We start from the raw sequence: 19593 nt of genomic DNA on the forward strand, positions 1-19593 counted from the left end.
ATGCTCATCATAACCTTCTGAGTGCAGAGTGTAACATGAACTAAAGAACTCCAGAACCTGGAGCACTTAATCTCCAATGATTGACTGTTTTTTTTTTTTAACTAGTTCAGTGATGTGATGTGTGGTAACTCCCCCCCGGATATTTTACCTATATAAAGTTTGCTTTTTGCACACTTAACCCAATCAGTCCTGATTTGCCTGCCTGGAGTCCCCTGAGAAACATTTGTCTTTCTACCAATATACCTCAAAGTACTTGCTGGCTGAAAACTTTCAGGAAGTCTCTGGCTCCTCAGTGGTCCCTCTTTTTTTTCAATGGGCCTGTATCCCAAGGATGCTGCCCTAAAACAGACCTTACTGGGGCCAATAAGAGTTTGACATGTGGCACTGCCTGCTGATGAGGGTTAGAAGCAAATATCCGCTATGGACAAAACTAATTCTGTGCTGGAATTCAATCTAAGAAAATTAAAGCAACTCCTGTGGGCACTGTGATTTGTTGGCACTTTGTATGTTTTTCTGCGTTACTGCCTAGCAATGTAAGATGTTAGGCTGTCCTGGGCACAGTGACAGTGTTTTGTGAATGACGTGGGTTAACTCCTTTTTTTTTTTTTTTTTTTACTTCCTTTCTTTCCTCCCCACTGCCTTCACAAGATCTTCTAATAACAACAAAGATAACCAGAAGCTTATCCTCCCAACTCCAGCTTATCTGCAAACTGGCAATGCACAGTTTGGCTGGAACTTCAAATCTTCTATGGATCAGCCTAGTTTAGATGCTGAGGATCAAGTGCCAGTTGTCCTTCCCTCTTCTCCCCACCCACAAGATACCAGTACTACTACTTCATGTGATGGGAACTTTTTAAAAAGAGCTAGCACCAAGAACTACATAGCACTGGTGGCTAGCATGGTTTTAGCACATGTCCTTGAAACAAAAGCAGGTTATGCTAGGATTAGCTAATTCTTCTGGGATCTGAAGTTACCTAGTATATTGGGTTATGCACAAAGTATCTCCTGACTCCTGAAAAGGTATTAAAGCCTGCAAACAGATCTACACTACTTCTGGAATGAAAAATTGAAGAGAAACAAGGTTCTGTGGACAGCCAGGGAAGCAGTCTCCTCACTTTGAGCAGCATCAACATCACTGTTTGTTTGCTTGTTGTTATTTTAGCATAGGAGAAGTCTACAATTCTGATGTCTAGTGCCACTTAAAAGGTGGTGGTGGTGGTGGTTGTTGTTGTTATTATTATTATTATTATTATTATTATTATTATTACTACAGATCTGTAGTCTGTGGACTAAAATAGAAATCGGACGTCTTTAGAAAATGGCTAGGAAATCATGTCAAACAAATCTAATGGGGGGAGGGGAAGCAGGTCCTCTAAATCCGCGCGCATCTATCCTTTTTTAATTCTGTTTTATCTTAAATGTTCAGCAGAGCAGCTTGGGTCTGTTTGCTATACAACTACAAAATTGCTTATCTCTCATTTTAATTTTTTTAAATCCCCCACCATAATGAATTGCTGCTGCAAAGCCTGTGATGGAGGTGCAAATGCTTAGTGTGGATGGCTGGGGTCTAGATTCTGTTCCCCCTATTCTGTGTGCTTGGGGCTTGATTTTTGTTACACTACTTTGTGCAGTCGGTTCTATATATGGGGAAGCCACTTGTGAAATGTCTCATTATCAGATCTGCCCATTTGAAATATTCCCTCTGTGTATAGTCAGTTTGCATGCCATGAGCAGTATATCAGGAACTTGTTCTGCAAGTGTATACACCACGGCATGCAACAAGCAAACTGGGTGCGGCACTTGTTGTTCTTCCTTACTTGCAAATATGGGATAAAGACTATTTCTTATGATCTCCATAGAACTACAAAATACTTATAATGGCTTTTGAAGAGCGATACCATCAGTGTTTGGGTGGGCGGGCAGTAACAGTGAAGTCTTTACTCAGAGAAATTCCCTTCATCGGAGCCTAGCACACAAGAAAAGGAAAATAAGGATGTATGCATATGTGGCTTTTTAAATTTTGTATCTTCAGTGCCTGAGCTAAAGCATGCTGTCTTTTTATTCTGTGTACCATTAATTCTAACAGGGCCTTGCTTGCATCAAGATAAAATAGTTCTGCTCCAACTTTTAAATTCTTCAAATGTACAACTACCACTAAGTCTCTAGAATAAATTGACTCGTACTCATTCTAATGAGTATTGGCTTAAAGCTGAATGTGGCCCTCCCACTAGACTTGTTGATCCTGGTTTTTAGTATTTTTATTTTTTTTTCCCTATGAAACCTGCCTCCTAGCTGCAATGAGCTTCTACTTTGTCAAACAGACTCCTGTTGGTACAAGTGCAGTTTTGAATGCTTGTAACACTTTTACTATGGAAATCCAAATGGGAACTGTGCTGTGTGACAGTTTTAAGAGGGTGGGTAGATGCAACTGGGGAGTTTAAAACTCTCGGAAAGAGAATCTCTCCTAGGGACAGAATATTGTGCTTTAGGAAGAAGAAACATGCTAAATGCTAATGGTACGCTAAAATAAAATAAAATGGCTCATTTAAGGGCAAAATGCACTACTTACATTTAAGGCTTCATACACTTTAAATTAACTTGCCACCTCCAGACAAGTCTTTAAAAGAGACATACTAGACAGAGGAAGAAAAGTGGTGTTGGTGCATGATTATAAACTCTTGGAAGCTCAGGAGAGAGAGGGAAACTACAGCGAGAACAGAATTTTCCAGTTGCGTGTAAAATTCAGAGTGCTGTATTTAGGATATGGCCCTTCATGCTGGAGACCTCTTTCCTGAACAACTGATTTTTCTAACCTATGCAGGCAATGTATGGGAGCTGGAACGCAAGTGACAGCAAAACGCATCACGCTTCGGCTTTTGCACTGGCTGTCTGCTTATCTCATCATTCATTAAGGGATGAATGCACAAAGCAAAGGGGTCGGCAAGTGAAGGAGATGCCAGTTCATGGCTGTGGAAACCATACTTTGGCCATCTGTGTAACCAAGACCTCTAATCCCTGTTACTTGGTGAAAGCTGCAGAGCTCCAAGGAGCAGAACCTAGGCTGCAGATGGGGCCTGCTAATTAGTAATGAACTCTTGTACCCCAATAGGGAAGGGGAGCCTGGTGATGGGAAGGGACAGAGCCAAGCAAGAGGATATAAACAGAGGTCCTGGGCTAAGGAGTGAGTCTGGCCCAAGCAGGACAGCAGGATGGGGCTCTCTGAAGGACTGTGAAGGGGCAGGTTTTAGTGAGTAAGTCCAGAGGGGCTAAAATTGCTCTGGGTCTGCAAGGGGGGGAGATTGGCCTAAGGAAAGGCACCTTGGGAGCACAGAATGGGTTTTGGGGAGTATTGTTCTACAAGGCTGGCATGTACTTGAGAGTGGGCCAGCCAAGGCTGTAGGCCTGTAGACCTGAAGATGAGACAGTTAGTTAATTTTTGAAAGTTTGACTTAAACTTTTGATATGGAGGATAGCTCCTTGATAAAGAATGTGATGATACAAAGACGACTTTTCTGCCAGAGTCAGCGTTCTTTAGAAGTCCTGTGCAGGAGTACTGTCTCTTGCATGTAGCCTTTTTGAAGTCTCAGCTTTCTAAATGTATAGAGCAAACTGTAAATAATAGTGAACCAAAGTGGTAAAGAGGGCAAATGTGGGTTTTGTTTGTGCTACTACATGCTGAACACTTCTCTGTTCATAATCTGTAGCTGCCTCGGCTTGCGGTCTAACCTGAGGTCCCAAAATTTAATACTGGAAGAGATGGAGGAAGAGGTTTTTTGAAGCTAAGTGGTGCAGCTGAGCAAACCATATTTATTAGTGTGGTGTATTCCCCAAAACAAGATACATGCTTGTTTTGGGCAGACAGAATGAAGGGAAAACATTTTTCCCTTTCAACCAAATTGAAAATCAGATTGATCACTTAAGGCCCATGCCTTAATTTTTAATCCTTAATTTTAAAAGGGCGGGGGGAGTGAGTGTGGTATGTGCATAAAAGTGTTTCTCTGAAAACCCTGGTTTTCTACTTCCAAATTCTGTAACAAAAATAAAGCTGTACTACTGTGGAATTTCTTTTTCTTTCTTTTAAAGAAGGGGTGTGTGTGTGTGTGTGTGTGTGTGTGTGTGTGTGTGTGTGTAAGATGAATTTCGAGCATGTCTTTGGTACAGAAAGACCCCTTGCTGGATGGGCTGACATCCAGTGTACTGAGGCAAAGGGAGAGGGATGCACACTACAATAAACTGTGTGCCTTGGTGGGAGGAAGCGAGGGGAAAGCTGCAGGGGTGTTTGTAAAATGAAGCACAAGGCTGCACTTGGCCCATGAAACCAAGAGACAAGCAGCAAGTGGAACCTAGGACAACCTGTCCTCGCAAGAAGAAAAGAGATCTTCCTAACTCACTGTTAGCTGCTAATGAGGAAAACTCTCATGGAAGCCATGTAGCTGATGCATGTTAATTAGTGGGCCACAGTTAACCCTAGGCTCCTGCCATTGGTCTGTTTTGACCATATCATGACAAGAAATGTCTAAAATGCAGCACTTATGGTTCATGAGAAACTCCAAAGTGGTTATTAAAAGCTAATTAATTTTTAGGAGGTGTCCATTGCATGTGTTTAACTGGAAATTCAAAGGAAGAAGAAATGCCTGGGAAATGCCAAGGCATGCTTGCTAGGAACTCATCTCTCTTGAGGAGAAATAAGTCCTTGACAAGCTGCTGAATTGTCGACTAGAAATGCCTTTCTTGTAGCAGCTCTGGACTTTCAGTCTTTGGGAGTCCCCATATCTAACTGGGTCCTAATGCTTCCAGTATCCTTGGCATGTGGCGGCTTTTTTTGGAGCAGAGACCTGAATCTGGGGTAGAAGTGGCTCTCCTATGGCTCTCAGACTCCTGGTTCAGCAGGAATGAGCCTGGAAGTGCTGGTGAAGCTAGCTGGCTGTCCTGAAGCCAGGGACTCTGGAAGTGTGAGGAGCCGGGTGGTCGGCACACCAGGGTTATCCCAGGGCTGTGGACTACAGAAGCTCCGAGATCCACAGCAGCCTGCTGTGAACCAAGCAGGGTTCAGGGGGAAACCCTGTCTTTGGTGTTTTAATGAAAGTTTCTCAAAGGAGAGCGGTAGCTTTTGTTTGTGTGTGTTGCTCTTTTTTTTTTTTTTAGAGGAAACTTTTATTTGGGTTGAACATATCAGTAGGTTTTTGACAAGTCCTGTTTTTAGAAAAGAATTCTGACTAGTTCCAGTCATTCCATATGACTGCTGCAATCTGCTCTTGTCTCTTTAGTGTTCTGGCTTGTGAGCTAGCAACCATAAATTTAAAATCATACCCACCCTTTTGTTCATGCTAACAATGAAGTAACTTTGTGGGGGGAAAGCTACGCTGTCCAAGTGGGCAGTGTCTCTTAGTCAAGAATGGTGTTTTGGATTCTTCCAAACTTTTTTACTCTGTTCTGCATTTAGAGTATGGGTCAGAAAGAGGTGGGAGTTGCTCTGAAAGTGTTCTCTAGAAAGATTTTGCTCTTCACAGAATATTGGAAAACAATCGCAAGGAAAAATTTGAACATGCCACTGAAGGGGAAGATGGTGGCTTCCACACTGTGGTGGAAAAGTGAAAGGTGAGAGAATGAACATGTACTAACTACCCCATTAAAAATGGAAAGTGGTGAAGTGATTACTTTCCATAGTGAATTAATGCAGAATTGAATTGTTTAGTCCTATGTGTGGTTTTGTGGGGCTTTCAGTCCCTGTCGAACCAAGTCTCATGTGGGAAAGGTGGCACTTCACTGTCTTGCTGAGGTCAAAGTCATGCAGAAGCAAAGTCTAAGTAAACCTCTGCTTTTCCCCAAGGTCCCAGAAATTGTCAGAGTCTTGCACAAATAGATTAATCAAGTACTTGTCTTGTCTTGTTTTTCTTTTGTACTTCCAGTGTTGTCCATCATAAGTGTTCAAAACTATATCCAGATGCCCTGAAACTTTAAAAAGCCCAAGATTTATTTATTAATTCGTTGGCATTTGAATCTGGCTAGTGCACCGTTTTGTTTTTCTCCTTCTTTGCTGCCCACCCCGCATCCATGCGGGCTAGAAGGTTGCACCCCTGGTGAACTCATTTACCTTGTGCTGACTGCCTTTTAGGAGCCAGATTGTAAAGAAAGTCTGGGCTGGACATGGGCATGGGCGAACCAGGTGGGCCCAGAAAAGGGACCTGAAATGGAAGAAAAATTACCACTTGTCTGATGATGATGATTGACATCATCATGATCTCTGGCAAAGGGGGACCAGATACTAAAAGTCTGCCCAGGAGCCTAGGTACAGTGCTGGAAACTACACGTTGAGGTTTTTGAGTCAGCGAAAAGGTGGGCTACAGGCTGAGTTGCTTTTTGTAGACACAAAAGGTCTGAACTCTCATTCTGTGCTGCCCGCAAGATGCTTCTTGTCTTGCAGTCTAAAGAACCTAAATGACAACCAGCCTACTTCCCTGTTGTATCATCATTCTGAAGGAAAAAAAATGATATTTTTCATGACTAACAATGGCAACCCTCTACCAGAGTGCTCAAGATCTATATCAAAATTAAATATTGTGCTCTCTACTTTCTGCAAAAGGCTAGCAGTTTTTTGCTTTAGCAAAGTATAATAAGTGTTTTAAATAAGGTTATTTAGTGAATAAACTTATGAATTTTGCTGCATGCAGTGTTGCTGGTTACTAACCACCACCCCTCAGAACATCAGAATCCACAGTTAACTGTGTTGACCTGAAGTCGGGGAAAGGGAAGGAAAGCATGGCGCTATAAAATCTAACTCCTTCAGACAAGCATAAACTTTTCATAGGTGACAAGCCTCTTCTATAACATCTTAAGTAGGCTGTTGTTTATGCCTCTCTGAATGAGGTTTTCCAAGGTGTCTCCTGTTAGAAGATGGGGCAAGAAGTAATGAATAAATGCAGAAAGTATGAGGTATGCTCACACTCACAGTATTTAAAAAGCTTAAGTTAAACATCTTTTTTTTTTTTAAATGGCTGTCTGCATTCCACAACTGCAAATCACTTTGGGTGAAATGGACTAAATCTAAGAACAAATTGTCCTGATGATGCATTGCTCTGAAGTGCTGTTCTTGTGTGCTAACTCCTTGTGGTGTGGGGGTAGGAGTAGATGGATTAGCTTGATGCATTCACCAACCAATATTTAAAGCACAAATCTTTGGAAATATGGTTAAAATAACTTTTGCCTTGGGGGAAAAGGGCAGTCTGATTTCTCCTTAACCCCTTTTTCCACTCCTGAGACTAGCTTTGGGGACAGGTTTGTTTTGGTTTTTTTCCTCCTCCTTGTGTGGCTGGGTTTAGGGTATGTGATCCCTGAGCATCTGACAATTAGAACACTTAACTGTGATCAGGAGTAAATAAGAGAAGGCCAGGATGGTGCTTCCAAGGGTAGGGAATTAAAAAGAACAATAAGGTCTTTTTTACACTTGGAAGAATTTAGTCCAAGGTAATCTTGATATTGTGACGCATCAGCTTGCATTGGCATCTGTATACATCTATTTCCTAAACTCCATCTCTCTTTTTTTTGACATCGTTCTCTAACACATCTGTGTGTGTGTACATACAGTGGAAGAGTTTGAGTAGAGAAGGGATGTCTATGCTTTAATAAAGGGAACTTTCACATGGGACACACCCAGGGTTGTCTCTGGCATAAGGATCCAAATAATCTTCCCACTAGCTAAACTTTTTTGTTTCTTTGAGCAAAGGTCCCTATATGAACATGTTTATAGTAGCTTGTACTACCAGTACAAAGACCTTCTTGAAAAGGAAGAAATCCAGAGGTTGAAGTGTGTAATTCTGATTCCATTCTGTTCTGGCTACACTGAAATCTCAAACTGTTGTCTAGCCAGTTTAACTGGGAGGTGGGTCTGCAGCCTGATATTACTTCCATTATGGACAAAGTGGATGGTGAAAGGGAGCTCAGTTCAGTTGTGTTACCAGGTAAAATCTGTCAGTCTCCCTCTTCCATCCTTCAAAAATAAAGGAGCCAGCAGGTAACAATTGTTTTTACTTGAGTAAGTATAGAAAGCTATGAGTGCTCTTAGATGCCTCTTCAGACTTCTGAATCTGGGATGATCATGACCTACTAGTAGGTTGTTGTAGCCCTTGCTGTCAAGCAAGAGAAATTTTTGCAATTGAAGGCTGGAAATCGGCTTTGGGGGGCAGCATATAGATTGCCCAACTCTGTACACTATACTAAATGCCCTGATAGTCTTGGTGGCACAGGGCTAAGCTTAATGTATGTGTCCTTGTGATGGGTGCTCTTTTCTTAAGCAAAGTAAACCAGACTTGTACTTCATAGGTCAGCCTAAAGATAACATACTTCCATGATTGCTGCTAGAGGAATTGGTTGACATGGTATTCAGAGCTTATCTAGTCTAAGATAGCCCAAGACCTGATTCCTGATGCAGTAGAGCCAGGGCCAAGGAGAGACTCTTTACATTATATGAATTGATTGTGAGGCTTTAATTCTACAGGGTACCTGCCAGCTTGAAGGTTAAACCTATAAACTGCTTTAAAGTGGACAAATGCGAAGGCAGCAGCACAGAGTAAATACAACTTGCTGCAGTAGGTTATGATGCTCTTCCCTTGGGACAGCTTGATTTTTATTTTGGAACTTCCAAAAGAAAGAGCGAGCCCAGAGGCAAGTATCTGCCTCTTGCTAGTAGGCATCTGAAGGGTGATGCCTCCCCTTCAGCTTCTGGAAGAGAAGCCACTTCTGTTTCCATGTCCTTCTAGCTATCATGCTGAGAATGGGAAGGAAAGAGAAACTTCTTTTAACTTCCCTAGTTTCTGTTCTTCTCTCGGTGGCTGTTTATAATGCCTATCTTGCCCCCAGTGGAAAACTTCTAGTCTTCTTGTTGCTAAATAGTTGGTTTCATTTACTATTTTTTTTTTTTTTTTCCCCCCTCTCTTGCCTGAAGTTCTGTCTCTTTGTGCTGCTTTGTAAAGAGCTATGAAACTGGAGGACGCGAACGTACTAAAGGAATACTAAGAATGCAGTCCACTTGCACTGCCACTCACGAAAAATATTCAGACTCCTAGAAATGGGGCTGGGCTTCCCTTCCTTAACAGAGCCTCTCATTTGGTAAATGGGTTGCCTCAAGCTAGGGCTTCATTTAAAAAACTGTTCAATAGCTTTAAAAGCATCCTGTTGTCAAGAAAAATAAGTGGTGGCTTATCCTGCTCAGTTTTGCTTGGCTTTTTAAATTTCCCTCCCCTCTCCTCTGCAATGGGAGAGGGAAGTGGCTAATAACTTTGCAATTCAAAAACTGTCTTTCTCTGACAGTTGTCATGCACATCATGTTAAAGGGATGACTTTAAGCTGCAGTTGCATCTTCTTTTTATCTGCCAAATCTGTATGTACTTTCTTGTTGTGAGGAAATGGGGTTTTTTTTGGGAATCTGAAACTTTCACATGTGGGGAGGAAAAAAATAGCAATGTAATATTTGGATTTCTGTTACTGTCTGCAGCTTCTCACCTGAATTTGTTGGGTATTTTTTGCTTATTGGCCAAAATTAGAGTCGGGCTTGCAATGGGCGTGCTGTTGTGGAGAGTTGCTGAGTTCTTAACTCGGTCCCGGTGCATTGTGTAGCTTCTGTGTATCCCAAAGAAAAAAGGGTTTAAATGGACACTACAGAAAAGCGCTGAGCACGGCATATCCCAGAATGACTGTCTAAGCAGCTCCACTGAATACAATCTGCTGGGCTCAGCTGCTTCAGCCCCTGCCAGCATCCATTCCCCCGGCCCATCCACCAGAAGCCACGCTGCATGATGCAAAGTGCTTTGTCTGTCCGTCCCTTTCCCTTTTGTCCATCAGTCCTTTCCTTCTTTTCTCTTGTTTGTCCGGCTTTTTTTTTTTTTTCCATCTGTCTACCTGGGTCTTTGTGGGGGGATTGTTTTTGGGTTTTTTTTCTTTTTCCTTCCCTCCAAGAAGAGGGTCTCCCCTGGGATGCTGGCTTGGCCAGCTGGGACCATGACAGCCAGGTTGCAAAATGCGGCTGTGCTGCAGGGGGAAGAGCTCTCTCTCTCTCTCTCTGTCTCTCTGTCTCTCTCTCCTGGGAAGAGGCTCCCCTTCATGGGGAACCCCCTCAGTTCCCTGAGGGGAGCCTCCCCCGGCTCAGGCCTGCACGGCGGCTGCAAGTGCTTCCCTCCCACCTGCCAATCGCTTTGCAATGGGCAGATAACATCATCCCCGACCCCTCCGGCAGCAGCGCGGGGCCGAAGGGAGCGAGCCGCTTCTATCGGGCCCCCGCAATATTTAAAGGGGGCGTGGCTCGGCGTCATCAATAGCGAGAGGGGTGTGGCCAATCCGCCTCTGCACTTGCAGCCCCTGTCCCCCGCTACGCGCGCCCCTTCCCCGGAAATGGCTCCCGCGGGGGGTAACGGAAGTCCCCTCGGAGCCTAGCGCGGCGTTCCCGCCTTTTTTTGAGGGGGGGAGGGGCAGCGCTGCGACTGCCTGTCCCTGTCCCGCTGCTCCCCTGAGTCTGGAGGAGGAGGATGGCCCATGAGGGGGTAGAGGGGTGGCGGGGCTGAGCAAAGCCTCAGACTGGGGGGGGGTTGGAAGGAGGGGGAAGGAGGAAGAAAGTTCGGGCATTGTTATCTCAAGAAATTCAGTCTCTCTCCACCGCCCAGCTTTCTCTGCCTGAGGGAGAAATTGCAGCCCCCAAATTCAGAGAGGTGCAAGCGTCTCTCCTGCTCTTGGTTTGGAAACCAACTATTAGACCAACTAAGAAATGGCCGGAAAAAAAAGTGTCTTTTTTCTGCAAGATTGCAGGCACACGCACTTCATTTGGCTCGAGGATGGGGGGAATTAAAGATGGTAAAGCGTCCTCCATTGGTAGGAATCGTAGTCTTTATTTATTTATTTTTTGCATGGAGGGAGTGGAGTCTGGTCCCTTGGGGTTACTATTTGCTGTGGAGGTCAGGCAGGATGCTGTCCCTGTTGGGTGCGTGTGCTTGAAAGCTTGCAGAAGATGACCAATTTTTTATTTATTTATTTATTTTTTAAACTCGGTTTGGACATGATACCTTTGATTAGACCAAGAGCTGTAGATTTTGGCATTTTCTTTTGGTCTCAGACCAACACGGCCAGCCAATCCAGCTCTTCAGATCTCTCTTTTCTGGTTCTCGGATGTAAGGGACCCTATCTGAGGCAGGCTGAGCCCTGTCCAATTCAATACATCTTAGATTTGACTCCTACCAGAAGAGTTTTTTTTTTAAATCTGCGGTCATGAAATAACAGTTCCTCACTAACATCTTTTTATTATTATTCTCTCCCCACCCTTCTTGCATTGACAGGCCTCTGAAGCAAAGGAGCATGTAAGAAAACCTCAGTCTGGCATTTTTTAGTGTTTTATGCCACCTAAAAATGCGGCAGAAGAGAACATCTGCTCTCCCGGTGTTGTCTTTTCAAATTCCTCTGTGCTCTGTCCATGGCAGCGAGCTGGCTTTTGAAAAAGAGATGACTTCTGCAGGCTGTGTGCAGAGCTGACTTGAGGGAAGACGGCATGGCTTACAATGGATGCTCATCTTGAAGGAGGAATTCTGTATACCAGAGCTGAAACAAGGACACCTTGGAGCGAGCATCAAAGGGACTCCAGCAGGATGTTTATCAGCATCAGGAAAGTCAGAAAGTTTGTGCAGTTACTTGCCACTTGCTGCATAGTAGGTCTCATGATTTTCTGGACACCCCTTGATAATAGCGTTGTGAGCCATATGAAGTCCTATTCTTACAGATACCTCATAAATAGCTACCACTTTGTGAATGACAGCCTGTCCGTTAGCAAGCACAGTTCGGACGCAGTAGCAAGCTACCCATACTTGATCAATCACGAGGAGAAATGCCAACAGCAAGATGTCCTCCTCCTATTGTTTGTAAAGACTTCTCCTGAAAACTGGCATCGGCGCAATGCGATTAGACAAACGTGGGGTAATGAGAACTATGTGCATTCTCAACTGAATGCCAGCATTAAAGTGGTTTTTGCTTTGGGGCGACTAACAGATCGTACGCAGCAAGCATGGGTGCAAAGGAAACTTATCTTAGAAGACCAGAAATATAGTGACTTGATTCAGAAAGACTTCCTGGATACTTTTCACAATCTTACCCTTAAGTTGCTTCTGCAGTTTAGCTGGGTGAACACCTACTGTCCTCATGCGAAGTTTATTATGTCTGCTGATGATGACATCTTTATCCACATGCCAAACCTTGTGGCTTATCTTCAAAGTCTTGCCCAAATGGGAGTTCAAGATCTCTGGATTGGCCGTGTTCATCGTGGCTCCCCTCCCGTGCGAGATAAGTTGAGCAAATACTATGTCCCATATGAAATGTACCCGTGGTCTTCATATCCTGACTACACAGCTGGGGCTGCCTACGTAATATCAAGCGATGTAGCAGCTAAAGTATATGAGGCTTCACAGACTCTTAATACAAGCCTCTATATAGATGACGTTTTCATGGGTCTCTGTGCCAATAAAATGGGAATTGTACCACAATATCATGCATTTTTTTCCGGGGAAGGAAAGGCTCCATATCATCCTTGTATTTACAACAAAATGATGACTTCTCATGGACATGTAGAAGACCTTCATCACCTGTGGAAGCAGGCGACGGACCCCAAAGTCAAAAACTTTGCCTCTGGATTTCTTAGTAGAGTGTACTGCAAACTTGTTAACATCTGGCTGCTTTGCAGGCTACACTATGAGGACACATATCCTTGCTCTGCTGTATTTTCCTAATACTTGAATATCTGCATACAAGTTTACTGAGCCAAAATGGATCTACAACTCATAACTGTTATCTAAAATGTAAACATGAAAGAGGTGACATTTTAAAATGTGAATAGTTTTTCAGGGCCCGGGGTGGGGGGGAATCCTAATCTATATTGTTCAGGAACTTTAGCTCGTTGTTACTGTATTAAATTTTCCACATGTCCACATTGGTTTTACATCCTTTCCCTCTAGGCATTTGTCTTGCATAGAAGTCGGTTCATAAATTAATTTTAATAATCTTTTTAGATGTAAAAATGTCCTATGAAAAGTAAGTGGACTTGGCAAGTCCCAGCATTGAGAAGCCTTGTTAACTGTATTCATTCTTATGTTTTGAATGCCAGAGTGTAAACAGGCACAGTGCTTCAAGGAAATTAAATGGCATGTCATTGATGCACCTGTTGAACAATTTTGACTATGATGTAGCACTTTCCAAAAGAAGTTAAACTCTTGGCTCTATGAAAGCAGGATGTAGTGGCACCTCTTAACAATTTTGAGTAAGGAAAGTTGCATGTGTTTTACTTTTTAAAAAAATACTAAACAGCAAAGTAAAACACTTCTAAAATCTACATGATCTTCAAAGTGGTGGTGGAGGTTAAAACTTATTTAACATACTGTTTCTTAAATCCTGTGAGGAGATGGGGTGGTGGTGAAGTGTGTCCAAAATAGCTTCTTCAGGTGTTGCGAGGTCTGTTTTTTAGATTGGGAGTGAATTAACGGCTTCTCAGTGTTAACATATTTGTTTCAACAACAGGTTTCTTTTTGGTGTTGTTTATTTATTTATTTTCCCCCTCACTCAGTGGTATACATAAACCCTCTAATCTAACTCTGTAAGTACACTTCAGGTGGGCTTTGGCCTTCCAGTGGCAAGAATGCTTGCCTCCTCTCCAGGTAGATGGCCTGTTCTAATTTTCATGTATTTTTTTAAAAAAAAAAAAAAGATACCAAACAAAAAAAAACCCCAACCCTAATGTAAATAGCCAAAGTTATTACTGCTAGACCAAACTTGGTGCCCGAGCATTAACAAATCTGGATGTGTGAGAAGCTAAAAATGATTAGACTGTATAAAGAGGGATATGGTGGAAAATTATTGATAGAGATTCTTGAAGACCTTTTAAGGTGCAGAACTAAAAAAGTAGGAAAAGCACTAAATGGTTTTTTCCAAAGCTAAAAAGTTTCAAGAACAGATCAGTTTTGTGAGTTAGGGAATGTCAACAGAACCTGTAACCTCAACTCCATTTTGAATGTTGCTCTTGCCTTTTGCATGATCCAACAACATGACTGCATTTTAGTTAACAGTAAAACTCTGGACATGAGTGCTTGTAACTTGGCACCTCTCGGAACCATGTGCAAAATCCATAAAGCATGGTTTGGGGAGGAAGAATGGACAATCTTCCTCGTTATTAGTCTTGAGTTCCCCGTTTCAATAGTCTGCAAATAGGTGTTGTTAGAGTTAGCAATTCTAATTGCTTTTTGTGTGGATGCAAACAGTATTGAACCGTATTTGATTTTGACAGTGGTGTGAGTTCTTATGTGGATTGGATCAAAACGAGTATCACTTTAGAAGGCTTGAAATATGAATCCTTATTCAGCAGCAACAGTGCAAGCAAGGGATGGGAAATTGTCTCTCTTGCTTAATAGCATTTGGCCTGTTGTAGAGTTATGGTGTTTTGGCTTCAGGAGCTTTATGTCCTTTTTTGGGAGCATGTCTACTCCTTAGGTGCTCTTCCATCCTAGAGCTTCCCTCCATTTAGGCAAAGCTGCAAAGTAGAGGCACTAAAGACATGAACCATGATGTTGCCTAAATTCACTTGAGCGGGTCTAGATTTAAGTTCATCTTTCAGCTGCTGCAACCTCTCTCCCTCCCAGAAGGGCAACAATGATAGGCATTTATAGAGAGGCAAGGCACAAGAGTTAGCTTCTCTCAGTTAGTTACTGGAACACAATTCATATTGGACTCTTTGCAGATTGTTTCCTCTCTTCCCATGGGGATAAAAGCCTGATGATGATCTACTAGAGTGGAGTAAAGCTAAAGGCAGTGGATTGTCTTGACAAACTGAACAGGAAAATCTTTTTCAGTTAACCCTAGTGTTGGGTCCATAGACTGTACAGAGGCAGGTTTGGTGACTTATCAGCACTGTCTGGAAAAATACAGAAATTCCTTTCATCTCATTCTGCTGGCTAATGGTCCATAACTTTACTATCTTTAAATTTTGCAGTGCAATAGTCCAAGTACATCCATGGTTTTTCTCATTAAGAGGTTTGTTGTGTGTTCTTTATTGCACTGATTACCGGCTTCATTTAATTGAAGCTAATGTCAAAAGGTTACAAGTTCTTAGATCTAGATTTCTGCAAGAGCTATCGATAAATGTCACTGGGAGCAAACTCACTCCGGAACACCCAGCTGTTGTAAAATAGTAAGAAGAACAGTATTCTTTTGGATGCAAGCCTCAACCTTGTGAAGGCTTCAGTTTTATTTGGGAATGGGGGGAAAAGCATGCATAAGTGTCTGTAGAATTAGGGCTCAAGTTGACACCTGTAACTTGTAACTTTTAATTTTGACATTTTTACCAATGGTGAAGTGGTTGGTTTTGAACATTTTGAAATGCATTTGTTTTACATGTGTTTAGCTTTAAAATGACAGTCATGTTTATCGTATATTTTGTTGCAGTGTAAAGGGGGAAAATGGCTGTATACTTTTTTGAAGGAAGATATGAAGGCACTCCTTCCAGAGAATGGAGAAGCTAGATCATTCTGACTTCTGGTTCTAAACGTGTTCACCTTGATTTGGGTGCTATGTTTTAAGAGGCTTGTATGCTCCAATGCAGGCAGGGCTGGGATGTTTTACTCGGAAGTACAACTGTCAGCCTGAATGGTCACCTATGAATTAACATTTTTGACACTTGCACAAAATTGTTTAATGCTGAAATTTAGTTTTTATCTGTTTGTTGGTTTGCATCTGTTTTTCTTTAATACTAATTTTTATACAAAAGCATAAATATTTATTCTTGAATTTTTTTGGCCTGTACTATAAGACTGTTTTTGTAAACTGTTTCTGTTTTGAATAAATAGACTTGTGTGTGGGTTGTTTTTTTTTTTTTAAAAAATGGGTAAATGTTCTCTGTCTTTTTAAAAACTGTCTTCCCCTGGTGAGCTTGCTTGCTTTCTATTTTTTTTATTTATTTATTTATTTATTTATTTATTATTTTGTGCTCTTAAACTGAATTATGAATGCATGTAGCCCTCAGAGGGCTTGACACCCTTCGTTGGGATGTGTGCACCCCCTCTTGTACCCATTCATCAGTGCCCAAACCTTAAACGACAGATCAAGGGAGATGGGGAAAGTTATCTCGCAGCCTGAGACTCCATGCCATGTTCACCGTTCTCTCGCTCTGTCTGTCTGTCTCCATTTAGATTAAATCTTTTCAGTGTTCTGACCAATATGGTCATCCCTAAAGGGGTAAGTATCTACCTAGGGGATATGAACATGGAAACAGCCTCACTTTTCTAAAGTTCATTGCAAACTACTATCTGTCACCTTTTAAAGATCTGCCTGTATAATGATGTGGGCTCCAGTACAGGTTTATCTTCAGCTGCAAAGCTACATGCAGCATAGGAGATTTGCATTTCTATTTATTCTGTTAAGGGAGGGGATGGCAACTTGGAATTTGGGAATGTGACACTTAGCGATATGCATTTTTTGTGGTTGTATACATGGGGAACATAAACCAGTCAGTCTGCAATTGTAAGTGTCAGTACAGTGATCCAGTTTAATGTTTCATAAGCCAGAAAAAACGACACCTTTTAACCAGAAAAGCATTTTTTAGTATTTGTAGGGGAAGAGTCTGGGTTATTTCCCATGAGAATTGTAAACCCATTAGACCAGGGGTTAACAACATTTTGCCATGGCAAGCTGCTGCCTAGGGCTTGGGGGGGCTGCACTGAAGGTCCTAGCCCCACACCTCCCTGGCAATAAGCAGATACTATGAGGGTATTAGATAATAGGCAGGTGCTATGATCCTGGTGTAGTAGAGACCAAATTAAACACAGCAAGCAATGGGATCCTAGGAGGAAATGCCTCCTTCCACTGCTGCTGTGGCTAGAGTGTTCTGCCAATCCCCTAAACTGCAGGCTGGATCCAGTCGCAGCAGGCTGGATCTAGCCCATGGGCCACGAATTGCTGACCCCTGTGCCATCACACTTGTGGGTGGGGATATCTAGATATACAAGATGAGTCTGCAACTACACTACAATGAGAACGGGGTGGGAGGGAAAGGGAACTAGGTCAGTTACCTTCATTGTTATGGGCAGTGGGGGCTAAACTTTGGCAGGCATGTGCCCCTCCAATCCCTTTGCGTTGCCCAGTCTGCTACTCTGTTTTCTGCCTCCTGTCCTACTGTTGCTTGTCCCCTCCCTGATCTGCCATGTACCACGTGGCACATGTACTACAGACAGTCTCTGCACAAGTTGGCTACTCCTGATCTAGGATAAAGAGTGCAATCCTACTAGTTCATATACTATTTCTTGCATGCTCTACATGTGGTTTAAGGATTCAGTATCATTAAAATGAATCCTCAAGTTTTATGGCAAAGCCTGTTGGAGAAGGCAGCAGGCCAGCACTATCCGCATTTAAAAAAAATAAAAAGATGCATATTGTATACGTTGCGTGCATGTGCACACTCATCTGCTATGAGGGGTTAGGCTCAAGTTTTTATCTTAATTTCTTTTCTGTATTAAACTAAACCTTTCGCATGAATTTGCAAAGTTCATTCACTGTATGCAGAAATAGCACTATAATGAAATCAATGTTCCCAATTCTAACTCTAAATTCAACAAATATTAAATGACTCTTATTGAACTTGACCTCTTCCTTTCAGCCTCTTTATTCTAGAGAAACTCTTTTGAGAGCCAAATGGTCTTTAAAGGTGGTGGGTGCCTAGTAAGTGACTAAATCTGATCTTGGAGAAAATGAATGACCTTTTGCTTGGGTGGTCCTGAGAGGGGAAATCCCAGCAATTGCTAGCTTCTATATTCTACTTCCCATATAGCACAAAAGGAAAAAGTTGTTATATATGGACAGTAACAAGACGAATTGGTGTTCTTACCTTCTCCTACTAGAAAGATTCTCATCGCTTTCACTCATCACTAAGATTCGGCTGGACCCACCTTGACTGGCTTCATGCATCACTTCAATCTGAATTTAGATAAGCACATGCACATATTAAAGACGCACAGTTGCTGTTCTCTGGCTGCTTTATTTAAAAATAGGCAGAACTTTAAATATCCGAGCAAATAACATGGCAATTTCAAATGTGGAACATGAATAGAATGTTATAAACATCTGTATTTACTTCTGAATTGTTTTCTACTTTCCTGTTTTAAGAACACCCACTCCTTGGTACCAGGATTTCTTGGTTTCTTATGAAACTTTTATTCTTTGATCTCATGTTATGGATTTATGCACTTATATAAGAAGCAACTCTTCAAGCTACTCTACCTCCAGTGCTGTATTTCATGGTTGATTAATGGGTTCTCAAACATAATAATATCATACCTTTTGTCTTTTAATGATTTTTTTTTTTTTTTTAAATCATTAACTTCAGTTGAATGCAGATTATCTTCAGACTTCTAAAAGAGGTGTGTGTTAAGCAGTACAAAGTGTTCCAGCATGCTGTTGCCCTTTGTGTCCTGGTAACTCTTACAAGAGTAGCACAAAACAATTCTATGGTGGTGCTAATTAGAATGCTACAGGTACTTCAGATTCATAATGGAGGACACGGCAATTCAACAGTCTTTGAGCTTTCCCCATATTGAACTGTCACTTCATCTCTTTGTAGACTTAGAGGAAGTCCCAACGCTTTTCTACAGCACTTGGGGATGAGGGTGTGTGTGCGTGCGTGTGTGTGTGTCAACTTCCACTAAAGTCACTGTGGAGTACAGTCAGGCTGTTGGAGTTTGTGCTTTCTGGTTTCTAAAGACCATTGGCCAAGACCTGCTTGCAAGTACAGGTGTAGTTGCATGGAATTCACAGGGATTACTTGTGAAAAGACTGTTCCTCTAGTTCAGGGGCTGGTAACATAAATTGTGGACAGAAGAGCAGCTCCCTATTGTAATTCATGGTGCTTTAGGAATGCTGTGAATTACAGTGATCTCCCCAGACCCAACAGAAGCTTGCTGTTGGGTCCTGGGGGTTGGAGAATCCAGCTGCTGGTTGAGAGGCACAGCAGCGGGTCTCCTAACAATACTCCTCCTCCCAGCCCCGGTATGTTTTCAGAATGGAAGTGGGGGGGAGGAAAGGGAGCAGAGGGAGCTCGTTCTGGGGGTATCCTAGCTGGCACTGGAGGGGACAGTCCCCTCCTACCCCTATCTTTTTGAGGTGGGGGAGGGCTCCAATTCACTTGCCCCACCCTCCAGCACTGGCAGGAAAAAAGCAACCACCCCAGACCAAACTCCCTGTACTTCCTGTCCCCATTTCCCATTCTGAAAACAGTCCCGGGGCTGGAAGGCTGTGCAGACACAAGCTAGTGAAGCCACCCTGTTTTGGAGCATCTTCATCTGAATCCTCACGCAAAGAGTTTGGATTTTTTGCAAGATTGGACCCTTTTTAAAGCGTTCAGCAGCCATGTACTTTTGTTTAGTCCTGGTTGTAGAGCACTTCGAGAGGTCAGGTAAGTGATCATTTTTGCCCCATCTGCACAGAGGACCCCTGGCACAGCTTTATGAGCACTCTTGGTGCTCTGGCAAGGTGCCAGAAGATGTAGAAAAGGGCCAATGTCCTCCCCATATTCAAAAAAAAAAAAAAAAAAGG

At 42.5% G+C, this 19593-nt stretch overlaps 2 protein-coding genes across 3 annotated transcripts in view; one reads left to right on the forward strand and one right to left on the reverse strand.

Moving 5' to 3' along the window:
- B3GNT5 (UDP-GlcNAc:betaGal beta-1,3-N-acetylglucosaminyltransferase 5) overlaps positions 1-13310 on the forward strand; it is a 22076-nt gene extending 8766 nt beyond the window's left edge. Inside the window, exons 1-2 of one of the 2 annotated variants that reach the window (XM_019532788.1) lie at positions 7776-8032; positions 11319-13310. In XM_019532788.1, the coding sequence (XP_019388333.1) occupies positions 11538-12755 (1218 nt within the window). In that variant the 5' untranslated portion in view covers positions 7776-8032; positions 11319-11537 and the 3' untranslated portion in view covers positions 12756-13310. Of the gene's footprint in view, positions 1-7775; positions 8033-11318 lie in introns of those variants that run through there. The other variant, XM_019532787.1, reaches the window with a different exon arrangement.
- Positions 1-19593, reverse strand: part of MCF2L2 (MCF.2 cell line derived transforming sequence-like 2) — a 268026-nt gene that overhangs the window by 104128 nt on the left and 144305 nt on the right. The window contains 1 exon segment of the mRNA XM_019532786.1: positions 17891-17979. Within this exon segment, the coding sequence (XP_019388331.1) occupies positions 17891-17979 (89 nt within the window).

This window comes from Crocodylus porosus, unplaced genomic scaffold, assembly GCF_001723895.1.
Source record: "Crocodylus porosus isolate Cpor-Errol unplaced genomic scaffold, CroPor_comp1, whole genome shotgun sequence".
NCBI classification, from domain to species: Eukaryota; Metazoa; Chordata; order Crocodylia; family Crocodylidae; genus Crocodylus; species Crocodylus porosus.